Genomic DNA, 16857 nt, shown 5'->3' with positions numbered 1-16857 from the left:
TTATCAACTATTTACAAACTTGTAAATTAATTTGTCATGTAATACGTGTTATTTGAGAATGAATGAATTATTAATGAATTGATGATAAAGTTTTTTTTAAGTTTTTTTTATAATTTTTTTGCGTTATTAGGCTTTATAGGTGGTAGTACCACAAATTACAATATATATATATAATGCGCCATCCAGGTTAAAAGTTCATGCTAGTGTTTGTGTGGGAGAAACCAAGAACCACCTGGCAGTATATGTATGATAATTTATTAGGATAACATCTTTACAATTAAAATGATCATACTGTACCTGACTAACAACTGTCAACTTATTCTAGAACTTTCTAGTGTTCAATCTTGACCAGTAATACTTGGTGAATGTGTTAATTAATGTGCTCTGTTCACAACAAATACAAAACTAAAAAAGTAGATAAAAGTCCTTTTTCATCTTCAGTTTGTTTTCAAAACAACCATACAGCAGCTTAATTGATTGTACATAACAAAATTACATAAGAAAGAAGTTACAAGAAAAAAAAAAACATGAGGATTTATTTTTTTGTGTAAATGTATAAAACCGGACCACAAAGACATTTGTTCTTCTGAGCAAAAAAAAAGAAAGAAAGCAAACTCATCCTGTCATCATCCCAGGAAGGATTGGTGGAGTGTGGCGGGGGCCACAGGCTGCTGGGGCCCGGGGCCTCCAGATGGAACATGCATGATGGTGCTTGGAGAAGTAACGGGGGTGGCCTGAGCCCACAGGACCCCAGGGGTACCGAAAGCCTGGACAGGGGCACCTCCCGGGGGCATCATCATGCCACCTCCCGGGGGCATCATCACGCCACCTCCCGGGGGCATCATCATGCCACCTCCCGGGGGCATCATCATGCCACCTCCCGGCGCCCACGCCGCCACGCCTTCCCCAGGCTGGGCGGGCCACGGTGAGGCAGGGCTGAGCCACGGGCTGGTGGAGCCGGGGGCCAGGCTGCTGCTGCTGAACGGTCCCCCCCAGGGCATGTTGGCAGGAGAAGATGGATGGCGTAGTTGGCGAGGAGGCTGGCTGGAGTAGTTGGCGAGGATCTGAGATTTGGACAGGGTGGGCCGAGGGGGACCTTGGGAGAGAGGAGACAGGAAACAAACAAGAAGAGCTGGGAGGTTGTGTCTATCCTGGTCTCCTCTCCTCTCCTCCTTCTTGTCTCCTTCACTCTTTGGCAGAGGGACACACTATGCGGGTTCATGCTGTTTTCTCTGTGCACTTTGCAAGTTGCTCTGGATAAAATGTTCCTTAAAATGTTCCCCTAAATTGTATTTGTTAATTTGTTTACAGGCTTGGTCAAATATACAAACCCTATTGTGGGACACTGTAGTGGGGCGTCAAGGTCTTTTAACACAGGAAGCGACTGACATCATAGATGCAATCCCAGTAACAGCCATCAAGTGCCACATGGCCTGAACTAGCGACTAAGTACAGTAATCAATTATATGAGGTAAAAGAGTGGTGCCGTGCATGTCACGTGTGTAATATACTATATAATACAGATTACAGTTTAGTTAAAGGGGAAAGGGAGAATTATCTGGTCCCCGGGGGAAGGACTTTTTTTGTTTTTTTGTTATAAATGTTTTATCCCACAATTTTGTAACCGATTTTTTCACCCAGTGTCAATTATCTAATGTAATCCTGGGCGCTACACTTCCTCTGTCAACCTGGGGGGGGGGGGGCAGCGGACTGACCTCATGCTTCTTTCTATGAATGAGGAGCCCAAGCTGCTTCTTTTCACCTGACAGGGGTTATAGTTTCCCTGGCCGGACGTAGCACGTGGAAGGAACACGTTATTTCGACCAGTTCCTTTCCCCTCCATCAGGCTGGCCAGGGGGAGGTATTACTGCATGTTTTTGTGAGGGGACACGGGGGAGAACATGCAAACTCCACACAGAAAGGCCCTTTCGCCAACCCCGCCTCGGGTATGGGCACTGATGACGCGTAGGAGGGAACACGCCCCCAGTGCCCTGCACAGGACGTTTTCTTTTAAAGCTTCCCCCAGCTGATGGCTGCTCAGAGGGTAATGATGAGCGCACGCATGGGGGCAGGAACTCTAGGGGTTATAAGTGCCTTGCTCAGGGACACTTCCGACACGTACAAGTATGCTGACCCGGCCAGGGGAGTCGAACCGGCGACCTCCCGATTCCCAGAGGGCCTCGATCTCTATACCCACTCAGCTCTAGTAAAATCTACAATCATTTATTATGACAGTTTAAATATTTGAGATGGATTCCCTCATGCGTTGCCAGAAGAGGGATCATGTGCTGTTCTTCCATGGGGGGTGGAGGAGGGGGGGGGGTCTTTGTAAATAGAGCGTCCGTGCAGTTTAACGTGGGAACGGGGGGCTTCCTGAGACGGGTTCTGATGGATGCCCAGTAAACACTGACGCTGTCCAAGGACCATGATAGCATACTGGACCATCGGCATGGCTTGGACCTGAGCCATGTGGTCATGGGAATGTGTGCGTGAGTGTGTGTGTGTGTGTGTGTGTGTGCGTGCGTGCGTGGGGGCACGTGTGTGTGTCCCAATCTTCCGCCGTAGTCTGAAAACCCACCTCTTCAGACTCCACCATGGCCCGTAGCACTTCCCCTAGCCTAGCCCTTAGATAGCACTTTATGTAGACTTGGATAGTATTTTAAACAGACTTATAGCTTGTTACGTAGACAGCATTAAAATGGCATTTTATGTAGTAATAGCACTTTATAGTACACATGTATAATATATAATATAGTATAGTATGTATAGTTTGCATAGACTCCACCGTTACGTTCTTAGTTTATACATGATTCATGATAACTACTTTTTATATATGTGATGTATGCCATGTTTTTGTTATTGCTTAATGTAAATCGCTCTGGATTAAGAGCGTCTGCTAAATGCCTAAATTGTAAATTGTGCGTGTGTGTAAACATGATTTTGTAAATGTAACCTTACTGCACCTATAATATTTGTGTCCTTGTATGCATCTCCTTTGTGTGGACATAAATGGTTAAAATGTGTGTCTGTGTGCACGTGTATCTACTATACAAACACACACACACACACACACACACACACACACACTTCGCAGAGGTTATGTGAGGACGTGAGTCACAATTAACTTACCAACTTCCTGCATAGTAATGATAATATTGACATTGAGGGATGTTGTTCTATTCATTGCTAGATGTTATGCCAGGCAGATCAGAGAACAATGTCAATTATGGTATACCACTTTTGCAGCAAAGCAGGCTGGAACCCAGGCTAGAGAATTAACGTGTCTCCAGCCAAAATCCAGCCATTTTTATTTTGGTTGTAGGTTTGGAAGGTAACTTATTTATTTAAAAAATAAAAAATCCTCCCCACATAAATGTGACAACTTCTAAGAACTAATTATTTCCATTTGCCATTGTCTGCCCATGACACTCCACACAGGTTATGAAATATCACATTTTCTAGATAAGTCTCCGCTGTCACCCTTATTATGACTCATGTGTTTGATTCACTAGTTATTAACTAACCAGTTTTACTAGCTAACTCACCTTGTGGACCACTGGGTGAGGTGGGTGGGGTGGTGATGGCTGGCTGGAGTTCTTCCCCCTTCGGCTCAGAAACACTGAAGATGTCCATCAGTTCATCTCTGGATGATGTCTGTAAGCCGTAAGCACACAACATTATATTTTGCGCTATATTTAATTACCTGCTACATTATATTGGGCTATATTCAATTACCTGCATTGGTCGTCCTGTTGGGGAGCTGGGTAGTGGGCTGAATATGTTCACACCATCTGGGACCTTTATAAACATATAGACACAAAATCATAAAATGCATTTCCATGTGGTGTCATGCTTGTTTGTTTTACACAGAGGACCACTTTGGAAATATTAATAATAAGTGCTCATCCTCTGGATCATTTCCTTTTTTCCCTTTTTTAAATCAATCAATCAATATTATTCCAAAACGTTTTCCAATCTATATATATATTTTTTTTGTAACATTTTGGAAACACGTAGTCCCTCGACAAATGGGTTGGACTGGTTTAGTTCTTTCACATTTGAGTGAAGAATGGGGAGAGAACTCATATCTATTGAAGCTTATTTATAAATGGGGCACAGGGCCGATCTAGACTTAGGTTAAATTACTTCTCAAGCCTTCACTCTCACTTTGTTTATCTTATTAATATTCCTCTATTCTCCGAAAGAGAGCTTGCTCTCTCTCTCTCTCTCTCTCTGACACACACACACACACACACACACACACACACACACACACACACACACACACACACACACACACACACACACACACACACACACACACACACACACACACACACACACACACACACACACACACACACACACACACACACACACACACACACACACACACACACACACACACACACACACACACACCTTTGGCTGAGAATCTGTGTTGTCCTCCAGAAGTAATAAGGAACTGTTCTGAGAGTCCGGGGCCTGGTCAGGCGGGGTGGGGGAGTCAGGAATGGAATGGGATTACAGGCTATTAGGCAAATATTGGAAACAGATTTTTCTCCCTTTAAAGTAAAGACATTGGATGATATATTTACATTGGATGCTATATTTACATTGAAAGGGATATTGACATTGTCTTGTGTTCCTTCTGTCTGGACGTCTGTGTCTGTTGTCCCAGCTGTCTCCTGGTCCAGACTTTGGCAGACCGTCGTGATGTCATCCAGGACAGGGTCTGCCTGTTCAACGGCAAAACAAAACTCACTTGGTTTGTACACACTGAACATTGCTGCAGTCAGTACAGCACCAGGAACTGCCAGGTACTGCCAGGAACAGCCAATTTCCCAGCCACCAGCACACCCCACAGGATCCAAACTAGCAACTGTTGTAGCATAAGCCCATTTCTGTAACCTCTAAGCAGCCTTAAGCTCCTGTCCGACCTGCACTGAAAACCATAAATCCACTGGCAATGTTGCCAATGTTTCATACTGGCATAATCCTGGAAAAGGGCAAGACTTTGTTCCCAAGTAAGTCTAAGTCACTTTAATTTCCTTGTAGAGGCAAGAAGATACATGCATGTACAGACAGTTGTTTAGAACTATGTTTGTTAGCCTACGTACGTGTTACCATTATTTAGATTTGTTTTGACCGATAGCATGTTGTTTAGACAGATGGCAGGTTCTATGTTTACCTGGTATCCTAGTAACTTTGAAGCATTACGTTGTTCTCTTTGCAGTCTACTTATATGTAACTATTTATTTACCTAGTTGTTTAGAGTTCATGCTTACTCTGCTTACTTTGATCTCACACTTGTCAGTTAACTCTGGATAAGAGTGTCTGCTGAACGTGTTATACTTATACCTTGTGAAAATGGAGTATGTGAGCATAGTTAGGTAAAGTTAGCTTAAGTTGTGGCAAATCTGCAAAAAAAAAAGCTTACCACTAGCTTAATTTCTTCACAGATGTGTCTACTATCACCGAAAAATGTGTTCCAACCCAACTCCCTTGGGAAACTTTGTGACAGCTGCTGAAAGTTGGGGTACCATTATCAACCAATATAAGGCAAAGAATTCCAAGTTTCATTATACTTTGAGTACCATGTGACATGTCAAACTAGGGTTTTCATGATGCTGAATCCATTCCAAGCATGAGTTTTGCACGTAAATACTAAATTCGGCCATAGCCACTTGCCCAAAAGTACCCAAATGTGCTGACCTCATCACATTTGTGATGACGGCTATGGGCATTTTTAGGCAAAGCAGGAGTGTTTTTTGTGCAAAACTAATGACGGCTATGGGCATTTTTAGGCAAAGGGGTGTTTTTTGTGCAAAACTAATGCTTGCAATGGATTCAGAATCTTGAAAACCCCCTAGTTTGACATGTGCACACTGCACATGTTACTTAAAGTATAATGGAATTTGGAATTTGTTGCCTTATATTGGTTCATTGGCTGATAATGGTACCCCAACTTTCAGCAGCTGTCACAAAGTTTCCCAAGGGAGTTGGAACAAAATGTTCTGTGATAGTAGACACCTTTATGAACACATCTGTGGAGAAAGCTAGTGGTAAGCATTTTCTTTTTGCAGATTTGCCACAATTTAAGTTAACTTAAGCCAACTAGCAAGCGTGTTTCAGCGTTGTGTTACCAGGTGGACAGTCTTGATGTAGAAGAGACAGTAGCCTTGAGGCTGGTGGTAAATGTACGCCAGGGCCCTGGGGTCAGACTCGTCTTTCCTTAGAGAGCTGATCCTGTCACTGTCGTGGTCGTGCTCCACCACCTGACGGAGACAGAAAGGTCACGTTAGTTAAAACACAGACACATCACTGTTATGTTTTCAGACATCTTGTGAAAACAGCAGATTTTAATCTAATTTCAAACCACATAGGATTATGGTTGTGGCCTCAGACCTAAAGATCAGATTTGAGAAATAAATGTGGATTTGCCTGCAGTCGGAAACAAAGCCTTGAGATTGTGAGGATTGCACTTTCCACCCTGATCCGCGGGCTGAGTGCATACATACATTGAGACTATGCGGGACCAGGTGCAGAGACGACACTGTATAGGCTAGGCTATAGGGAGACATTTCTTCTTTAAATCAACAACTTCAGGAATAAGACATTTTAAAATATTTTCCACAGTTTGCAGTTACTTTATGAAAGTATGTGAAGTCAATCCAAGGGCAGTTCAACATCAGCATGACAATGAAGGTCCAACCCAAAGGTTTAAAAAACCCACTCCCAGAGTCCCAGCTACTATATTTCCCGAAGGAAAGCTTCTGTAGAACTACATTTACTTCAGGGAATGTAAATGTAATTTTGGTTCACTCTACTTTCTAAGAAGAAGATTAAAATAGGAGGATGAAAACATAATGTTGAGCATCAGTGCTGCTAGCTAGATAGACAGTGTGTGTGTGTGTGTGTGTGTGTGTGTGTGTGTGTGTTTGTGGGGTGTGGTGTGTGTGTGTCCGTGTGTCTGTGCGTGTGTTGGATATCCTGCTGTGCAGCAACTGTAGGCTATGTGTTGCTTTTGGCTACATTCTCTAAACAAGGGTTTATGGCCTCCTAGGGTCTCAGGGGAAGACGGGGGGGCCGTGAGGCACTGGGACGTGTTTGGCAATGAGGGACTGGCAGGAACTGGGAGGGAAATGGTCTCCAGTAAGACTGAGTCACTCACCCCAGTCCTCTCATCCACGATCCTCAGCCCGCTGGTGGAAATCTTCAGCCAGACCCTCTGCTTGTGCTTCCCTTGGCTTCTACCAGCTAGCTCTAGACCCTGAGAAAACACACAGCATTGATTGATTGATTGATTGATTGATTGCCGTATGTCTCATTAGGGAATTAATTTTGTGTCAGTGTGCTCGCGTGCAAATACATAGTACATAGTGCCTATATTTACCTTTATTTCTATCTAACTACGTCAACATCTTCAAGCTTATATTTATTATGTTTATTGTGTACATAATGTATTGAACACTTTTATTGTTGATATACTGTTAGTGTAGTATATGTCCATTTTACTGGTATACAGTACACTGCCATATAGTGAGCATATCAACAGTACTGTAAAATAACAGATTCATTATAACAAGGGCAGTTTGTTTTAGCGCAATAAGTTAATTATATTAACAAATAACAATACTACATGAACAAACTAACCAGGACATATTTACCGCATAAAAATAAAATAACGATGACCGTTTTCCAAATACAGAAATGCATCATCTACAATGTATGTTAAGAAAGATTTCAAAAACAAAGTCTGCATATTTGCTACCTAATTCACACCAGTACCATATGCTTGTAGAGGTAGTCACACTACACGAGTCATCCATCTAACTCACACACAGGGGGCACTAATACATTAAAGTCTAACTCATGTTGATTAGGTAATGGTGATGTAAAACAAACGGTGCCAACACAATTATTAATTGCCATCCTACTATAAATGCGCCACGTACATGCGTGCGGTTGTAATGCACGTAACGCGAGAACCGTTTGACCCACCGACACAGGCGTTCCACACTCCCAAAGGGAGTGCAGTGCCAGGTATCGAGTCGGTCGGACTAATGAGGCCAACTCCTTTCATCTGTGCAATTTCCAGCCTCTGCCAATTGAGGCTCAACCAATCAGGCTCTGCCAGTGGGCCGAATTGATTGCCAAGTACACTTTTCAGTTTGCAGTCTGCAGTCTTCACACACAGATCTCCATGTGGAACACCGGCTGACAGTTAAAACGGTATATCATTAGGTTCCCAAGTTGAACGCACACACACACACACACACACACACACACACACACACACACACACACACACACACACACACACACACACACACACACACACACTGCCAACCACCAATATGCAGCTAAATAATTGTGACGAATAGTTGTGGCCGTATCTAAAAACCACCATGTTTATAAAAGTGCTGAATAACTTATAGGGACTTCCCAGGGTCACGGTCAGTACAGTATTATGTATGTATGTGTCTCTTTCTTTATTAACAGTACACCCTAACTGGAGACAGTGAAGCCAAGGGACAGCATGTTTAATTAGTAGCCAAGTCTATGATGTGGATTTTGGCATGAATACACAATTCTGGGTAGAGTTTTTTTTTAAAAAGAAGAAAAAAAAAAATGTTTTACCTAACCTTAACCCCCAAAAGTATATATACAGAGAGAGTGGGGTCCAGAGAGGATTCTCCCAAAAAAATGGTTGACGGCTGTCACTTTTTGGCACAAAGTAACCACAGTATACTGCTAATCAAATTACAACTACATACTCTATATAGTATATGTATATGTATACGTATGTATACCAGAGTACGTGGTGTGTATATGTATGACTAGCTCTCAATGATGACGTAAGAAAAATGGTCATCTGTGTAATCTGGTCCCAGCAAACCAGGCACAGATTTGCTGTTTTTCTTGCATACCCAAAAAAATGGTTGATGGCTGTCACTTTTTGGCACAAAGTAACCACATTATACTGCTAATCAAATTACAACTACATACTCTATATAGTATATGTATATGTATACGTATGTCTAGTCATTAGTCATTACTGGGACGGTGCATACGCATCGAAAAGGCTGGGACGGTGCATAGGGCGCAAAGTAACCACAGTATACCGCTAATCAACTTACAAATGACATATACATAGAGGCAGAAACTGAGATTTGACAGTTTGTAGCGGTTTGTAGCGGTCGAAAGTACTTGCGCGCTCTGCTTGCGCACTAGTAGGCCATTTATGGCCTACTAGTGTGCAACAAGCAAGAATGCACTCGACAGAGTGCAGTTCTAGTTGTTGTCGTTGTTGTCATCTGTTGTCATCAGGGCCGGATTAACCATCCGCCGCTATGTGCAGCTGAACAGGGGCATGTGGCAAGGGGGGCATATATATATATTTTTTATCAGGTCAGGCCAGCCAGCCACAACCAGCGCAGCAAAAACAATCTCTCCTAAGCTCAGGCCAGGCCAGCCACAGTCAATTTCAATTCAATTCAGGCAGTGTTGCTGCAGCACAGTGCAGCGCACTAAACTGCCCTTTATAAAAAGTTTATAAACACTGTTAATGGAGGGAAGAAGTTAATAATATAAATAACATCAGATGGTACATTTCTCATGTGAAATTGCTGTAAAGGCCCCCAAAATGTCCCCCAAGGGCCCCCAAAATTTTGGCGCGCGACTTGGTGAGATCTGCCTCTGAAAAACTTTTGCAGATAGAACAGTCAGTGTTTCCCAAACTGGAAACGGGCACTAGGGACATGTGGGCACATGGACAACTGCCCAATTGTCCAGGTGCCAACATGTCCCTAGTGCCCAGTTGTCCTGGTGCCCACATGTCCCGGTGCCCACAGGTCCCTAGTGCCCATATGTCCCTAGTGCCCAGTTGTCCTGGTGCCCACATGTCCCTAGTGCCCAGATGGTTTTGGTGCCCGGAAAATGCCCAAGAAATGGCCAGAAAATGCCATTAAAAAAAAAAAAATCTGCGCCCTCACTTTGCTCGGGCGCGAGAGTCGCATTTCTGAAATGCATTTTACTGGTAAAAAAGAAAGAAAACCAAAGTAATTTATTGCAATGGTTGCCAGTTGTATTCCAGTGAAGTTGTACTATTTGCCTATACCTTATTGTGTTCCATGTGTTCGGGGTTGGTCGTGCCCGCGCTATGGGGGGGGGGGGGGGGGGGGGGCATTAAAAATGATCTGCACAGGGGCACTCATGGGGGTTAATCTGGCCCTGGTTGTCATTGGTTGCCATGGCTGCCAGTTCCCACCTGATGTTGTGTGGGAGTTCTGATTGGTCCAGAGCGTACTGAATAACTTCTAGCTTACATAACGTCTTAAGACTAGGACTCAAGTCTAAGATCAACAGCTCATCATAGACAGGTTGACCATTTTTTTTTCCTCCAAAGAGGAGGATACGATCTCCCACAATGCAACAGCACATACCATTCATTTGACGTGGTCCTTTCCACTTGGGCTCAACCTTCTTCCAGGAGAAGGTCTCTGGACTGAATTTCCACACATAATTGAAGGTCTGGTTACCGTTCCAGCCACCAAATATGTACCACTCTCCATTGTAGGTAAATGCTGAATGATCAAAGTATCCTTCTGGTCGAAGTTGTGTAGAAGATGTGGCCAGCCAGGCATTGGTCTCTGTGTCAAACACTCTGAGGGTGTTGTATTCCCTCTGGTTTGGACCCCTCCGGCCCCCGAATACAAACATCTTTGTCCCGACGATGGTGGCAATGTGACGGCGTGAACCAAGGGGTGGAGTTCCTCTGGTGTTAATTAAAGACCAGACCATTGTGCTGATGTCCAACTTGTACATGTCATTAAGCGATCTAGTCAGCTCGTTGCATCCTCCATGGATAAACATGACCTTCTCCAACACACAGGCTGAGTGGCAGCTCCTCTTCTCTGGAACAGTCCCAGAAACCCTGGGTTGGAACCATCTGTGGGAGTCAACATCAAATGCATAAAGCACATTCCAGTGAGGATAGCCTCCCCAGATGTAGACTGTATCTTCCACCAACACAGCTGTGTGGCCCCAGCACTTGGATGGAACCTCAAGGTGACCGTATCCTCTTCCTGGTTCCACTGGAGGTAACTTCTTCCAGCATAAAGACACTGTGTTGAGGACATGGACATCCATCTGTTCCCGCATATAGTAGAAGTTTATTCCATCACTGTCTCCACGGCCTCCAAAGGAATACAGTTTGTTCCCCACAGCTACAGCAGCATGACTGAATCGCTTTGGTCCTCCTGCTTTGAAAATGGTCCAAGACAACATCACTCTATCTGTCTGTCTCATCTCTCTCTCTTGACGTCTACAGTAATTTTCAACACGGTGCATCATCTTATATCTTCTGGTGTGACATCACACGCGACACAAACTGTTGCCATGCACGCCTTAACGACGCCAATTAGTGCAGCTGTTCTTCATCTGCACCCTTTGAACTCTATTGCTATATTTATTACTTCATAGCGGCTACCTTGGGGTCTATGGATCTATGGGTCTTCCACACGCTACAGTGGTCCCTAACACTGAGCTGTGTTGTATTTTGTACACGCAGGTGTGATATTTTTTCCATATCAATGTGTGAGAGACAGTCCACTGAGCAACTCAAAGTGAGGCTGAATGACAAGCATTTTGCATTCTGGCTCTTTGAGGGGAGATAGGGCCCCCTATGGCCAGCTTAGTGTGTTTGTGTGTTCTCAGGGGCGGCCTTAGGAATCTGGAGGCCCGTTTCAAGACCAAATATACCTGTTAGCCTGTTGAGGCCCCTGTGAGGGTGGAGACCCCCCCTGAGGATGGAGCCCCCCCCCTGAGGGTGGAGGCCCCCCTGAGGATGGAGGCCCCCCCCTGAGGGTGGAGGCCCCCCTGAGGATGGAGGCCCCCCCCTGAGGATGGAGCCCCCCCCCCTGAGGATGGAGGCCCCCCCCTGAGGGTGGAGGCCCCCCCCCCGAGGGTGGAGGCCCCTCCCCCCCGAGGGTGGAGGCCCCTCCCCCCCGAGGGTGGAGGCCTGTTTCAATTGAAACTGGTGAAACATACTTAAGGCCTCCTTTACGGTTTCCTCAGTTTAGCTGATTTGGGGTGCCAGGCATGAGGCGTCATCATCATCATCATCATCATCATGTCCAATTGTCCACTAATGTTCTACTTTCTCATTACCCTTCAGAAGGAAATGTATACTGGATCCAATGCAATAACCGGTTCATGTGGACAAACGTTTGTTATTGGGTTGTATTTTAGCCACTTACACTAATGGTTTGCATGGTGTGTGTGTGTGTGTGTGTGTGTGTGTGTGTGTGTGTGTGTGTGTGTGTGTGTGTGTGTAACAGAATATCATCTTCAATATCTCTCTCTCTCTCTCTGTCTCAGAGAGAAGTGTGAGGTTAACGCTGCTTGTGAGAAGATGATGGATACAAGTGGAATCGTCGCTGCCTACATTGGCTACTACTATGGACCAACCCCATAAATGTCTTATGCCTTATGACTTATGTCTTATGCCTTATGACTTATGTCTTATGCCTTATGACTTATGTCTTATGCCTTATGACTTATGCCAAAGTTGATAATGATGATTAAATGTTCTTATCATCGAGTCCGACATTGTTTTACAAATTAGCGTTATAAGCATGCAAATACAAATGTTTTCACATGCATTGCAAATTATTTAAGTCATTAAACAAGTGGCAAAGTTAAAGAAGGAACAAAGGAGTAATATGGAGGTTATTATCTCCTCACCTGTCAGTTCCCCACATGATTTTGGGATTCATGATAAGGTTTATGATTCTACACTATTTAAGAAACAGGACATTTCTGCTTCAGAGCTTGGAAAACTCTACTAGCGTGCCAGACAGCACGTATAGGTTGAGAGTCTCGAGACAGTTCTGGAAGGGTTCAAGACTATGTCGGTATGGTTTGCACTTTGCGCTGGGAAATCTCTGGATCAGAGCTGGAACACTGTATTGCACATCTCTTAATCTTATGTTTTATTTTATTTGGTATAATGTTATGTTTTTGAGCGGCACTAGCCGCTCCTATGCACAACTATGTGTGTTTGTCCGTTTAAGCACGGAATTTGCTCAGCTGATTGGCTGAGCACGGAATGTGGTGTAAAGTAAATAAAATTGAGGTATTCGTATTTTACTTGGGTATTTCCTATATCCAATACTTTTACTTCTACTCCACTACATTTTTAAACCAAATATTGTACTTTTACTCCAGTGCAATTATTTGAAAACTACTAGTTACTTTGCACATTTTGATTATAAATCAATACTTTATCCCTTTTAGTAAATGGTTGCATACCAGCTCAGCTGGCCTAGTTATGATTCAAATGAATGCAGGTCTAACTTGAGTAATTTTGTCTATTTGAATTGTATCTTTTAAAATTAAAAGATTAAACTGTGTGTCGGCCATATTAGTCCACACCCACGAAACTACTTGCAACTATACTTGCAACCATTATCCCCAAATTGCACCAGTCTGCAACTGGTCAGTCCAGATCGCTGCGATTTCTGGTGAAACTGCTCTGGTTGCAGGTTGTGTGACTATAGTTGCATCGGTATGAACTGGGGCCTGGGATTAACATAGGCTAGGTAAACAATACAGTAGGTGCATCGTTTACCTGGTATAGCTAGTTTCATTGAGGCCCTACTACACTATACTCTAGTCTATATACTCCTTTATGTGATTATTTACCTTGTTTGAGTAGAGTACATGCTTACTCTGCTTATTCTGACCTCAAACTTCCGGATAAGAGCGTGACCGTCTTCTAAATTCCTACATTTTAAATTACGTGACCACATGCATGACCATACACACGTTTATTTTTTTTAAGAATATATTTATTGACCACACATGCACGTATACCAACAGTCGTGCACAAACGTTATGCGAGGACATGACAGCCTCAATGCTGGTGAACACATTAGGTCAAGGGTGAGCACATTATAATAATAATATTAATACAGTTTACCCTTTGACCCTGAGCAACATCACGTTACGTCAGTGTGTTGGTTCAGCTGCAACCGTAGAGGTCAAGGAATGAAATGTGACCTGTCGATGGTTAGGGTTTCTCGAACCCCCTGTATCAAGCACATTAAATGGATCCCATAACCCTGTGGTTAGTCCCACGACCACCAGCAGATTCTTCATCCATGAGGTAGAATTAAATCAATCCACTGGGTCCACGAAAATGCATCCCAGTAGAGGCCGTAGCCCCAGAGACACTACACTATTACATAACCGCTTTTAAGCCTTATACACTTTTTTGTATAGTTTTAGTTGGTTTATTTTTTTTTACCGCCATGCCTAAAACAGGGATGCCAGGTTGGAAGTGGTTAAAGGAGTAGTTTACCAAACTTCACCCAAAAATCAATCAATCAATCAATTACACACCCCACGAAGAATTGAATTCATAGAGATTATTTTGTTTTTGTCGCATTCCTAAGCCAATAATTTGATTGGTCAGTAGGACACTGCAGACTCCGCCAGTTATCATATTATGATTTGATTCCCAGCCGGTCGTACCATATGATGCATGTCAGTCCCCTACTCTCTCTCTCTCTCTCTACACTATCTGTCAATAAAGGCTAAGAAAAGCAGAACAAATAATGAGAATGAATTAACATAACAAGTCCTAATAATGATCAAAGGCAGTATCTCTATTGCGTATCACTTGATAAGGTTTATTTTGGTGGCCTCATGCTGCATGGGTTCGTTTTCTCAACAGCACCTGCATACAATGGACAGTGATTTGACGTCGCAGACTCATTTTCATGGGTCATGAGTAAATACCCCATTTGTTTAACCATTACTACAAATTATTTTCCCGGTATCACATTAAAAAAATCTAAATGTAAAAAGCAAATTCGAAAAAGGACTTCCACACATGCACCCAGTCAGTTTAAGAACGTTAAATCTCACCTACTGTTTGTCGCCTACACAGACAAACAGTAGGTGAGATTTAATGTTAAAGAGTGCCGTGATTTTTGTATTTATTCCAGCTTTTCATGTGTTTATTATGAGGTGACAGTACCCTTGGTGTGGTTGCTATGTGCAATGATGTCTTCCCTTTGTATTTAGGGTTTCTTCCTGGAGGCTGAATTCTTGACAGTCAAACGTGCCAATGGAAAAAACTGTGATATAGTGACATCCCAATATCATCCCTTTCCCTAACTCCTCCCCCTTTATCATAAAACAACAGCTGTGGCTTCAGTTCAGGTAGATCACCACTCATCACCACCCACCAGGCAAACTTAATTGCTGGTGGGCGTATCCACATAAAAACAAACATTTTAACAAATAATGAACACTTATTTGAAAAAAAATGCGATGCGGCAGCCGTGTGAGCTTGTAGATCTGGGTTGTGGAGTTGAAACAGAGCATCCTACCTTGAGTTTCATCATGGCGTCCACACACATCTTGTCCCCCTGCGCCTCGACCACCGGGTCCACGCCGATCAGCTTGGCCTTGTAGCGAACGCCGTCTCCGTGGAAACGGGAGGCGGGGTCGCCGGGCATCTTGGCTACCGCCGCGGCCGCCCCTGGGGAACGCGAACACAAGCCAACAGCACGGGTCAGAAAACGCCCACACATCCCTGTGTGTGTGTGTGTGTGTGTGTGTGTGTGTGTGTGTGTGTGTGCGTGCGTGCGTGCGTGCATCAAAAACTACATTTGACGCATTAAGTTGTCCCTGCAGAGTCCTGACTCATTGGCTTTTAGTCAATGTTTGATTTCTCTCCTGGGAATTACACAGTCTGTGTTTATGGGAATGTCAACGTGTGTTAAACTGTGTGTTTAGTTGTGACAAAGGTTCTATTTAACACCATTAAATCCACTGTGTAATAACCACCACCACCACCAGTCCTACTGTGACTGCTATTTGTATTTAGATGTGTTTTACTTAGATTAAGCTTTAAATGTGGTTTGATGAGTTGAGTTCTATATGCCACTGAAACCTGCACGTTAAAACACCCTCTTGAATGATTAAAAAGATTCATAGCCATCAAGAAAGTAAACATTCTGTTTTTCACTACTGAAATGAATAAACATTTTGAAGAAATGCTATTTTTATTGCAGTGGCAGTGAGACAGAGCCTGGCCCAGTTCACACAGAGGTTTTAGATTCAGCCAAAATGAAGTTCAGGGGTTAGGCTCCATTTCTGAAATGAATGTTTCCTTCTTTTTTTTTTTGCACGAGTTTCTTTGCTGATAACAAAGTTCAAAGGCAGAAGCAACCAGGGGCTTTTAAAGAGCTTTAACAGATGACACTTGACAATCCTTCAGTCTTTATTTCATCTAGAGTAGACAGTGCATGTACTGCTGGCAAGAAGCCATTCTTTTACAGCTGCTGAAGTGGAATTTAACCCTCCGCTAAGAAATACAATTTCCTATTAAAAAAAGAGCACGCAGTAGCGCGCACGCGCACACACACACACACACACACACACACACACACACACACACACACACACACACACACACACGTGATAATATAGGAGTAGTATATTCAATGAGTTTTACCTCTAAAAGATATAAAGCACATTGGAAAGCATTCACATGAACAAACCCATATACAGTAGGTGTAAGAAGTGTTCTACCTTTCTTACTGGACAGCCAGGTTCTGACAGCACTCAGGTTCTGAGCTTCAGGAGCGCTAGCAGCTGCATTCACCTCCTCCTGGACGGTCTCCATAATGCTGGGCTATACCAGAAATGACCAGTTTAGTGAACCTGGAGGAGGAAGAGATGGACATTTAGTGGAAAAAGTTTGGTATGTGTGTTTTTTGTTTTCTAAGAGAAACTCAACACTCAATAAATAACGCACGATCGCACTACGCATATATC

The 16857-nt window shown here is 43.5% G+C and overlaps 1 protein-coding gene across 1 annotated transcript; it reads right to left on the bottom strand.

Moving 5' to 3' along the window:
- Positions 1–626: 626 nt before the first annotated feature.
- LOC308320229 (disabled homolog 2-like) lies at positions 627–16705 on the bottom strand (the record flags this gene model as incomplete). The annotated part of the gene is made up of 9 exons (XM_080770547.1): positions 627–1096; positions 3546–3654; positions 3736–3798; positions 4423–4485; positions 4617–4739; positions 6147–6278; positions 7175–7273; positions 15405–15556; positions 16612–16705. 9 exons carry the CDS (start codon positions 16703–16705, stop codon positions 627–629), a joined length of 1305 nt encoding a protein of 434 aa, XP_080626673.1.
- Positions 16706–16857: the final 152 nt, after the last annotated feature.

The sequence above is a fragment of the Protomyctophum bolini genome (assembly GCF_963924005.1).
Source record: "Protomyctophum bolini genome assembly, chromosome: 8".
Classification (NCBI taxonomy): Eukaryota; Metazoa; Chordata; class Actinopteri; order Myctophiformes; family Myctophidae; genus Protomyctophum; species Protomyctophum bolini.
Note: the sequence above shows the minus strand (reverse complement) of the source record. Positions and strands in the feature narration are given on the sequence as shown.